Consider the following 11,541-nt stretch of genomic DNA (forward strand, 5'->3'; position numbering starts at 1 on the left):
CTGATTTCCAGAGTGGTTGTACAAGCTTGCAATCCCATCAGCAATGGAGGAATGTTCCTCTTTCTCCACATCCTCGCCAGCATCTGCTGTCACCTGAATTTTTTTTTTGATTTTTAATATTTTTATTACATATTTTCCTCAATTACATTTCCAATGCTATCCCAAAAGTCCCCCATAGCGCCCCCCACTTCCCTACCCACCCATTCCCATTCTTTTGGCCCTGGCATTCCCCTATATTGGGGCATGTAAAGTTTGCAAGTCCAATGGGCCTCTCTTTCCATTGATGGCCGACTAGGCCATCTTTCGATACATATGCAGCTAGAGACAAGAGCTCCGGGGTTCTGGTTAGTACATCATGTTGTTCCAACAATAGGGTTGCAGATCCCTTTAGCTCCTTGGGTACTTTCTCTAGCTTCTCCATTGGGAGCCCTGTGATACATCCAATAGCTGACTGTGAACATCCACTCCTGTGTTTGCTAGGCCCCGGCATCGTCTCACAAGAGACAGCTATATTTGGGTCCTTTCAGCAAAATCTTGCTAGTGTATGCAATGGTGTCAGCGTTTAGAAGCTGCTTATGGGAAGGATCCCTGGATACGGCAGTCTCTAAATGGTCCATCCTTTCATCACAGCTACGAACTTTGTCTCTGTAACTCCTTCCCTGGGTGTTTTGTTCCCAATTCTAAGAAGGTGCACAGTGTCCACACTTTAGTCTTCATTCTTCTTGAGTTTCATGCGTTTAGCAAATTGTATCTTATATCTTGGGTATCCTAAGTTTTGGGCTAATATCCACTTATCAGTGAATACATATTGTGTGAGTTCTTTTGTGATTGTGTTACTTCACTCAAGATGATGCCCTCCAGGTCCATCCATTTGGCTAGGAATTTCATAAATTCATTCTTTTTAATAGCTGAGTAGTACTCCATTGTGTAAATGTACCATAATTTCTGTATCCATTCCTCTGTTGAGGGACATCTGGGTTCTTTCCAGCTTCTAGCTATTATAAATAGGGCTGCTATGAACATAGTGGAGCATGTGTCCTTTTTACCGGTTGGGACATCTTCTGGATATATGCCCAGGAGAGGTATTGCTGGATCCTCCGGTAGTACTATGTCCAATTTTCTGAGGAACCGCCAGACTGATTTCCAGAGTGGTTGTACAAGCTTGCAATCCCACCAACAATGGAGGAGTGTTCCTCTTTCTCCATATCCTCGCCAGCATCTGCTGTCACCTGAATTTTTGATCTTAGCCATTCTGACTGGTGTGAGGTGGAATCTCAAGGTTGTTTTGATTTGCATTTCCCTGATGATTAAGGATGTTGAACATTCTTTTCAGGTGTTTCTCAGCCATTTGGTAGTCCTCAGTTGAGAATTCTTTGTTTAGCTCTGTACCCCATTTTTTAATGGGGTTATTTGAATTTCTGGAGTCCAGCTTCTTGAACTCTTTGTATATATTGAATATTAGTCCCCTATCAGATTTAAGATTGGTAAAAATCCTTTCCCAATCTGTTGGTGGTCTTTTTGTCTTATTGACGGTGTCTTTTGCCTTACAGAAGCTTTGCAATTTTATGAGGTCCCATTTGTCAATTCTAGATCTTACCGCACAAGCCATTGCTGTTCTGTTTAGGAATTTTTCCCCTGTGCCCATATCTTCGAGGCTTTTCCCCACTTCCTCCTCTATTAATTTCAATGTCTCTGGTTTTATGTGGAGGTCTTTGATCCACTTAGACATGAGTTTTGTACAAGGAGATAAGAATGGATCAATTTGCATTCTTCTACATGATAACCACCAGTTGTGCCAGCACCATTTGTTGAAAATGCTGTCTTTTTTCCACTAGATGGTTTTAGCATCCTTGTCAAAGATCAAGTGACCATAGCTGTGTGGATTCGTTTCTGGGTCTTCAATTCTATTTCATTGGTCTACCTGTCTGTCACTGTACCAGTTTTTTATTACAATTGCTCTGTGGTACAGCTTTAGGTCAGGCATGGTGATTCCACCAGAGGTTCTTTTATTGTTGAAAATAGTTTTTGCTATCCTAGGTTTTTTATTTTTCCAGATGAATTTGCAAATTGCCCTTTCTATCTCAGTGAAGAAATGAGTTAGAATTTTGATGGGGATCCGAATGGCAGTTTTAATAGTTACACAACTGTGCATGCTGAGCTGCAGCAGCAGCAGTGTTCAGCTGACACTGTTAGCATGTGGTTCCTCCCAGCCAGCACTAAGGTTCCTAAGACCGTTCCTGGTATTGAGTGAAATGACTAAGAAGGAGATATACACACCAGAACTCACTGGCGTGCCCGAGAATCAACAACTGAGGGAAGGGAAAGTAGTTGTTCTGAGCAGAAGGAGGACTGCAGTTCACCTAAAGGCCTCAACCAGAACCCTGGGGAAGCACAAGTTGAGAGGACCCTTCAAAACTGTCTGGCCTTGGGGAGGGGGAGAGGGAAGCTCTGGAGGGGGAACTGGGAAAGAGGATAACATTTGAAACGTAAATACATAAAATATCCAATAAAAGATATAAATAAAAACTGTCTTGCCTCTAGGCAAACAGGCCAGGCACTACCACATCATCACAGAGCCAACTTATGGATGCAGTGAATAGGAAGCATGCCTGGGGAATTCAGCTACCTTCTCTTTTAGTTCTTAATAGTCCCCAAAACTAGAAAAGCATGTGATTCAATCTGGGAAGGAAGGTGGGTAATCTGGGAGGCTAGCTGTAGCCCTGCCACACTGCCACTGGTGTAGGACACCAAAAAGCACTCTCTAATAAATACAGATTAACAGAATTCTAAGAGGGGAAAAAACATTTTTAAACTTCTGATAAAATTACTGACTCAGTCAGACTATCAAAGGATATTAAAACCATTCGGTGAAAGGTGCAAAGTGCCAGTCTTTACTCCCACAGTTCTTTATTACAAGGGACAGGTCTGTTGGGTACTGGTGTTAGCACCACTGCAAGTAAGGAAAGCCAGTAACTTGGGGCTGGGGCAACATGCAGTGCTTAGTACTATACACAAGATGTTCCTGCTAAGATGTTTACAAGAATCCAATGAAGTCTTAAGGCCTAATTTCCATTTACATAAAACACAGAATGAAGACAGAAGTGTCAACAATACGTATGGCCCTGCCCTAAAATGAGCTAGATTGACATACTGTTATAGAAAAGGTAAAATGCTAGATATAGTCATAATGGTAGCCAGGAGGCAGGAGTGTGAGGCCCTAAAAAAGCTTTCTGAAGTGATGGAAATAGTCTAAGATTCATTAAGTGACAGTTTAAGGAGGGTTAATTTTATTATATATAAATTAAATCTTAACCTAACCACCCCCCAAAACAAATTGACACATTTAATCAGTTTTTGAGTAAAACAGGAAATTATTTTTTGAACTTCCAAACTGAATAGCTTATAATATAAAAATATTATGATTAAATTAACATACTTAAATTTATTAAATGAACATATTTTTTATAAGATCCAATATTTTTTCACTTCTTTTGTGCTAGGAAACTAATTCCTTTTACATTTTTTAACCAATCAGTATACCAACAGAGCAGTACCTTTGTCTTAGTGTGTTTATAGAACTTCACAGATTTAACACCTATGTGAAGAAAAGTATTAACTACCACCCAACACAGATACACATACACTAATTCAACCCCGCATCATTCCGTAGCCTACTTCTATAATAATGTTTCTTCTTAACTCAAAACTATCAGGATTTTCCCAAAAATTCTGATCAAAATTTAATTTTTCTTTTTCTTCCAGATACTGTCCTTTTGGCAAATCTCTCCAATCCTGCAATGAATTCTTACTCCGCACTCTCTCTCCTGATATCTACGTCCTAGCACTTACACACAGACGGCCTTCCTCACCTGTGCTCCTGCAGCTGAGCAGGGCCAGGGCACCATCACATAACAGTTGTTGAAGTATCTGCCTTTTATCTTTCATCCCCAGACATACAACACACTCAAGACTAGGAACTTCAACATCTAATAACTTTCAACATTCATAGGTTTAACTCCTTAACCTCTTACAACCCAAATTCTAAGCACAGATGGAATGGACTCAAATACCATTTCTGTTCTATTCTGTTTTACTGTGAGATAGAGTACCAGGGCCAGAGGCTGGCCTTGAAGTTGTTACATATCAGAAGCTGGCCTTGAACTCCTGACCTTCCTCCACCACCCACATGCTGGTCTTATCAGAGTATACTAACAAGCCAGTCAAATAGCATTTCTAACAAAAAGAAAGTAGTAATAAACTAGTTTAGCTGGATAAAAAGGACAGGAGTCCTCATTTAGTAAAGTGTTCTCTGCTACTCGGAGCAGGGCTGCTCTCCTGCTCTGCCAGCCCCGGAGTGCAGGCTTTTCTTTCTAGCTCAGCTTACCACTTCCCTCCCAGCACTGCTTCCCCTTCCCCACAGTCAAGCAAAGCTTTCAATTTCTACTTTTCTTCGACCTCCAGTCACACTTTTTTACCCTGAATCAGTCAACTAAGTTTTCCTCATCTATCTTCTAACTAGGAAGGTTTATTATAATAAGCAGATTGGAATCGTAAATATGATTTTAATAATAACAACAGCAGCCAAGATTTAAGAGGCATTTAACATGTGTGGCCACACAACCTTTAGATTACTCTAAAAAGGCCAGCTCTAGTGCACTCACCTGTAATCATCAGAATGCTGAACCAAGAGGATAACTTTTATTTCTGGGCTACATAGTGATCCTGTTAGGGTTACATGAGATCCCACCTCAAACACATAAAACCAAACATTCAGGCTGGGCCTGGTGACACAAGAACTGTAACTCCAACCACCTGCAATGTTATAAGTTACACACACACACAAACTGCAACCTAACACATAAAAAGGTAAAGCTGGCATCAAAGGTAATCTGCATGCTGTGAGGTCCTACCACAGAGGTGTGGCGCTTCCCAAATGGAAACTTATCTTTACCATTCAGAAAACTGAGGAGAGTTTCCCTGCCTTGCCTGGCTGGTCACTTTCTCCAAGAAAATGTTATAATTTCATCCAGTCTTATTCATTCAAAACCATACATATTCAGTCACTGAATGCATAAAAGCTATTCCCATATTCAGCAATTATTGATCCAAAACCTGAGTTACAAGCAAGACTATTGCTTCTCTCCGTATCCTCAAACCCCTCACTTTCAGAAAAAAAAAAAAAAAAAAAAAAAAAAAAAAAAAACCCTAATATTTAATAACATATAATGTGCCAAGGACTGGATAAGTATTTGTTCATCTAATCTACAAAATAATGCAATTATTATTATCCCCACTCTACCTATAAGAAAACCAAGACATGAAAGTTATGTAACATTCCAGGTTACACAACTAGCAAATGGCAGGCAGGACAGGCAGGACTTACAGCCAGTGTAGTGTCAGAGTCCAAGCTCTGAGCCATTTGTTAAAATACCTTCCAAACCAAGCCTACCTTAGGCTTACATCTTATACCCAAAACAACCTATAAAACGGAATTTGTTCAACTTGGGCTGATAATTCACTTATGTATTTGTTCCCTGAAACACATGTTTTCTCTTCTCTTAAGGCTTTTATAATTTCCTCATATGCACTTCCAGATCTCCTTCCTCCTTACACATCAACTTAAATGCCAACTCCCAGTGAGGACTCTGCTGGCCCTATCACTCTAGTAGCTCAATCCATGAAGCTGACTGTATTTCTTTCATCATTATCAAAGAAATACCAGTTGTTACCAGCACCCCCAGTGCACAACGTAAAAACAGTGAGATCCCATCTGTTGTACTTAAGGCTGTGCCTTTAATGTCTACAACAGTGCACAGTGCAGACACTTACTGACACAATAAATGCCAAAAAAATGATGCCACCCACTCAGATAACCAGAAAGAATAGCTATGGTACTCATCTTCAATAAAGTTATCAGTCTGCATACTTAGAACTACTTCCTTCTCTAGTAAAGGACGATCAATCCTTAACTTTTACAATGGCTAATCTGTCATCTTAAAACTGCCTCCACTGATTTCTGTCAATTATTCCCTCTTTCAACTCTTTAATATCCTCTCTACTTAAGTTCCCATACTTGACTATCCCATTGCCCTCCAATAACCTTCTTGCATATTCCCCAGGTTATCCAATACTTTCCATCTGCCCTCCCCCTCTTTATGCTTATCCCAGTTATGACCACTTGGCTCAGAAGTTATCGGTGACTCAGAAACTGTTCTGGTTTTCTTCAGTATCTATCACTTCTGAAAAGATTCTCTTCCTTCCCGAGAACCCGAGGTGCTCCTGCCTGCTCCTCTTCTCCGTTTTCTAATCTCCTGTCTTGGTTTCTTTTATTGTCTCCCCTTTCTCTCACCTTTACGCTTGATGATATCTAGAATTCAGCCCTATTTCTATCTTTCCCATCTACCTCAATGCCCTACATAAATAAACTAAATCCCAATTCTTCTTCCCTGCCATCCTTAGTTTTTTAGTGAGCAAATTTAATTCAATTCACAATAAAGAACAATTGTAGATAAAAATGGGGAGAGTGAACTATAGTAAACAATATTATGAACAAGCATCAGAAGGCATTATCAAAGTAAAGTTAGTTTCCATGAATATTTCCATGAGATCAATAAACCAATTCCTCATATTTCATTGACAGTTTGTAGAAATTGATCAAACTATTAAATCACCAATTTTACATATATGAACCTATATTTAACTTTGTCTACTACTCCAAGTACATGTGTAGATACAAGAAAGTCATTATTTAAAAAGCAGTAGAAAGTCAAAATAAGAATATACATCATAGATTATTGCATGTTTAGAAATAATATAATTTTAAACCGGTAAGAGGAATTTGTACAGATATATCACAGTACAATAATTTAGAGATGCATCGCTCAAGCTTAAACCTAGCCGTCAAGGTAAATTCTGTAATGTGATGTGTGCTGCTTTCCAAAACCATCAGCAAGAACCATACCTGTGACATGGTGACCTTCATCCTAAATAGCAAAGGGTAATTATGATCATTTATATCCACGACTCAACTAAGGATGCACCCAACCCTCTCAACAAATAGGTAAGGCTGCTTTATCTATATAAAGTGTGAATAGAGCTGGCCTTTACAACCCTCTCCAGCAGATAAGCCATAACATACACTGATGCACTCGCTAGGCATATGGACTAGAGACCTTGCTTCTCTAACAGGAGAAAAGGGCATCTGGCATTCCCTAATAAAGCCCCACTGATTTAGTAAGGGAGGAAAAAAGAAACACTTCAGCAAACTCACTTTTAACAATCCTACTATGCTTTTTGAATGCCCTGTTAGAGGCTATAGGAAGAAGCAAAGGAGACTCCCAATTACCACTCTCAAAGCTGGCAAAAAGAGTCAGCAACCAGCCTTCAGGATCTGTGACAAGTTAAGGCACAGAACGGGAGAGCCTTTAGCCAAAAAAAGTACCCAGATTTTAAGAAAAAGAAAATGAAAGTGACTTGCGAACCCTACGAAGTAACTTGAAGGTGTATCCAGTTCTAATTGAAAGAGACCTGAGAGCTACTCAGATTTTCTGATAGCAGGTGAACCCTAGTAGGATGACACATTTTTTAAGTTTTTCATTTAAAAACTGGCAAAAAAAAAAAGGAGTATTTTTTTTTCCATTTTTCCTACAAAACTCCCTGTACTCTCAAATCTGTAAGTGGCAGGAAATAGAACAGAAGGCGAAGGGAAATGGCCGGACGGGACATCAGAACAAGGCAGCAGCTGCAAACTCATTTCAAGACCAAAAGGCTCCGGAATCAAACTACACTTCTAAAAACCCCTATCAGACACTTCTGACGTCTGTGCAAACCCCCATCTGTATCCTTTATCCCTAAATCTCCTCACATGAAACCACTGGCTTTTTGTCTACAACATCCTACAGACATCAGTTATCTTTAACCTACACCATTGCTCCCCTGTAGTGAAAGGTGGCTTTTATGGAAGGCAGCTGGAGGAAGGAATGTGATGGGGAGGGGTCGTGCAAATAACACTGCAGCTCAGACACTAGAAACAGGAACACATCCCCTTAGGACTCTTGCAAATTCTCTCCATGCTTTGTGGTCTTATCCCTCTCGACCCATGCCTCCTTTCTCAACAATACACACGTGTCGTGACAGACCAGCACCACCACCCTCTCTAGCGTTAACCGATACGTACCCATCTTCTGTACCTTCCCTCCTTGCCCTCCAAAAGACACAGACACAGACACACACACACACACACACCACACAAGCACGCACGCACAGACCCCGTGGCCACCACACCCTCTTATCACCAAAGTGCTTCTACCACCAGCATCCAGCCCTGACTGAAAGCCGGGTGCCATTTACGCGGACACACACGCACGGGTACACACACACACACACACACACACGGGGGGGGGGGGCACAGATGCACACGCGGCAAGGAAGGGCGCCCGGGAGACTCACCTGGAAGCCGGGTGTCCAGTGCCGCTGCCGGCCTGGTCCCTGTCACTGAGCGCCGTGGTGTAAATCCTCCGGTAGCGATCTGCCAAGGCCCGGCCTGACAGCAGCAGCTGATAGTGACCCCGGGAGTCCATGGTAGGCAGCCCCAGCCCCAGCCCCGCGGCGGCCACCGAGCCATCAGGAACCGGCATGAACAGCGCCCCCGGTGCCGGGGAGGAAGAGATGGTGGCGGCTGCAAAGAAGCCGTCCCCGCCGGGCCCGGAGGAGGCGGCGGCGGGGGAAGCAGTCGCCGCGCACATCATCATCCTCGCCGCCGCCGCCGCCGCCTCGTCCCCGCGGGCAAGCACGCGCGCGCCCTCACAGGCTCCGCCAACGACGACGGCTGGAGCGGCGGCCTCGGGCGCCCGCAGCAGGGACACTACAAAGACAGCGACCTCCTCCGCCGCCGCCGCCTTCTCCTCCTCCTCCCTGCGCCGCCCTCGCCGCTGTTGGGGCCGCTCATCTAACCCCGCCACCCGCGGAGTGTGAGGAGGAGGCGGTGCCGCCGCCGCCGCCGCCGCCGCTGCCGCTGCTGCCACCACCGGAGTTGCCCGCAATGGGAGGCGGCCGGCCGCACTGAGCATGCGCGCCGCCCCGCACATGCTCAGTAATAGGACCCGGCTCTCCAGCCAGCCCCACCCCCTCCGCGCGGCTCCCTCCGCCTCCGAGCTGTGGGTGTCCAGGGGCCGAGTGGTGCCAAAGAGACGAGCAATCCGCTGCTCCGGGTTTTACGAGCAGCACGAGGAAGAGCCTGGACCAGGCTGGGGAAGCTGTCAGTGGAGGCGGTCTTCAGGTAACGTGGTTCCCTCCAGGTGAGAGAACCCAGACCTGACCGAAGGAGATGCGTGTCAGCCTCAGGACTGACAGCTCTGCTGTGGCCTGTACCCAGGTCAGCGCTGCCAACGTGGAGGTGAACTGGGCCGAGGGCTGGCCAGGGCACAGTAGCCTTTGGCAATTTTATTTGGAATGGCTGGGAGGACCATTATATTTGAGTCTCTTAAAAATAACTTTGAGAACCAGGAGTCACCATGGCTGGCTTCTGTAATCTTAGCAACTAGGGCTCTGAGGAGGAAGTTCGAGGCCACCCTGGGCTACGTACGTACGTAGTGAGTTCCTGGCCTGGGCTGTGAAGTGGAACCTATTTTAAAAAGAAAAAAAAAAAAATACAAATAAAAAAAAACTCGGTCTACGAAAGAGTTAGCAATCACTACACTCATTTCTCCGCCCCGCCCCCTGTGAAAATGTAGTTAGACATAATCGCAAGCCAGTGTCATCCCCACATTCTTGTAGTGAGTATTTCTATCAGAGATAAATCCTCTTGCAGTTATTTTTCTCAAATAGCCTTTTAGTGACCCCTTACTTAACTTAAAGCTGGACTTTTATATCGACAGTAGTCGCATAGTGACTTATCTTTCTCTGCCAAAAGTAAACTATCAAAGACGATTCTTGAGTATGACTTGAAACTACAGGTGTGATTAAGACAATCTTATCTGTGCCAAGCCTGACATTGCCCCTTAACAGTGTTTTCTACAGAAATGCAACATCTACTCACTGGTCTCTTACGTCTGGGCCTCTTTAAATGGACTTATCTTGAAGAAAGTTCCACCTTAGTATATGAAAATACAAACAAGAAATTTGGAAGTACATGAATTCTAACTGGATGGATAAGGATGCTGAAAATATTAGTTTTTATTGGAGCTTTAAATGAGAGGTTTACATAACTTAGATTAATATTTTAAAAGCTCTCTAGACATGGTATACTGAAAACACTGGCAAAAGCAGACCTGAAGAGTGGATATTTTAATACCTGTTAAGCAATTTTTTTTTTCATTTATCTTGTTTCTTTGCCTATATTATAAATGCACTCATAAAGTCTTGTTTATATGTGTGTCTTCCTCAATTACTACTCTGGTACTTTGCTCATAGTAAGCATATATCTAGCCTGTGTTGTTAGGTATCTACCCTGATGCTTCAGGGTACAAAGGTACAGACTCCAGTGTTGAATAGGAGGCTTCCTACCTGTCCCACAATTGCTCTGGAGTGAAAGAGCAAAGCCTAGGAGTAGAGGCAGCTAGCCCCTAAAGGTTGCACAGGTGGGAATCGCAATGGCCACTGCTGTTGCAGGAGCCAGAATAGGCTACTAAAACGATTTGAAGTCAAGCGACCTTGTATCCTGTCTTCGCTTTGTAATACTTGTTTGTCTTCAGGTAAGGTTCCTTCTTTAAACAATGTCCAGAACGTTGTCTAGAGCATAGTGGGTTGGAGGTGGGGGGCGAGGGACACAGTGTGTGACAGGAACACGGGATGAAAAATGATGACACCAGACAGACTCTTAAAGCATGAAAGATGTCCATCTTGTCATGTGACAATCTATCCCTGGAATGGCAATGCACATCGGACAAAGTCTACTAGACTTTCACTCTGGTTGGGAATGGTACCTGAGCCAACCCAGTGCCTGCATGTCAGGGGATAGATAGTGGTTAAGTAAATGAATGTTGTCTGAGTGTAGGGTCTCAAACCTGGGACAAATGGCTAATTGAGGTAGGTATGTAATATGTCAAAGTAGACCTGGCCTCTAGGTTCTCCCAGCATCCCTCAGCCCTGTTACAGGGTATGGCTGGCATACCCCACCCCTTACCCTAAACTTTGCCAGCCCAGGGGCTGGGCTGCTCCCCCCCCCATGCCCTTCCCAAAATAAATGCAACCATGTTGGTTACCCAGCCCTTTTTGTCTGCCTTTTACCCTCCTGGCCTCTCGGTTTCCTGGCTGACTCCTCTCCTCTCCCCTGCCTCCTCTTCTCCCATGGTCATATCTACAATAAACTTTCTCCTCAACCATACTTAGAAACATGTCCTTCCTTTTCTCTTCTCCTCTCCTCTCCTCTCCTCTCCTCCCTTCCCCTCCCCTCCTCTCCTCTCCCCTCCCCTCCCCTCCCCTCCCCTCCCCTCCCCTCCCCTCCCCTCCCCTCCCCTCCCCCCTTCCTTCCTTTCTTTCTTTTTCATTCGCAGAGGAGCTTTCCTAGTGAGGCTTAGGCAGTGGCATAGCGGCTTTCTTACT

The 11,541-nt window shown here is 43.9% G+C and overlaps 1 protein-coding gene across 13 annotated transcripts in view; it reads right to left on the reverse strand.

Annotated features, from left to right (window-relative positions):
• The window catches only part of Mycbp2 (MYC binding protein 2), a 233,148-nt gene extending 224,047 nt beyond the window's left edge, over positions 1–9,101 (reverse strand). For all 13 annotated transcript variants that reach the window (XM_085828830.1, XM_085828825.1, XM_029468874.2 and 10 more), the window contains exon 1: positions 8,449–9,101. In XM_085828830.1, coding sequence (XP_085684956.1) covers positions 8,449–9,086 — 638 coding nt within the window. In that variant the 5' untranslated portion in view covers positions 9,087–9,101. The remainder of the gene's footprint in view (positions 1–8,448) is intronic.
• Positions 9,102–11,541: the final 2,440 nt, after the last annotated feature.

This window comes from Mus caroli, unplaced genomic scaffold (genome assembly GCF_978045245.1).
Source record: "Mus caroli unplaced genomic scaffold, Mus_caroli_1 scaffold_12, whole genome shotgun sequence".
Taxonomy (NCBI): Eukaryota; Metazoa; Chordata; class Mammalia; order Rodentia; family Muridae; genus Mus; species Mus caroli.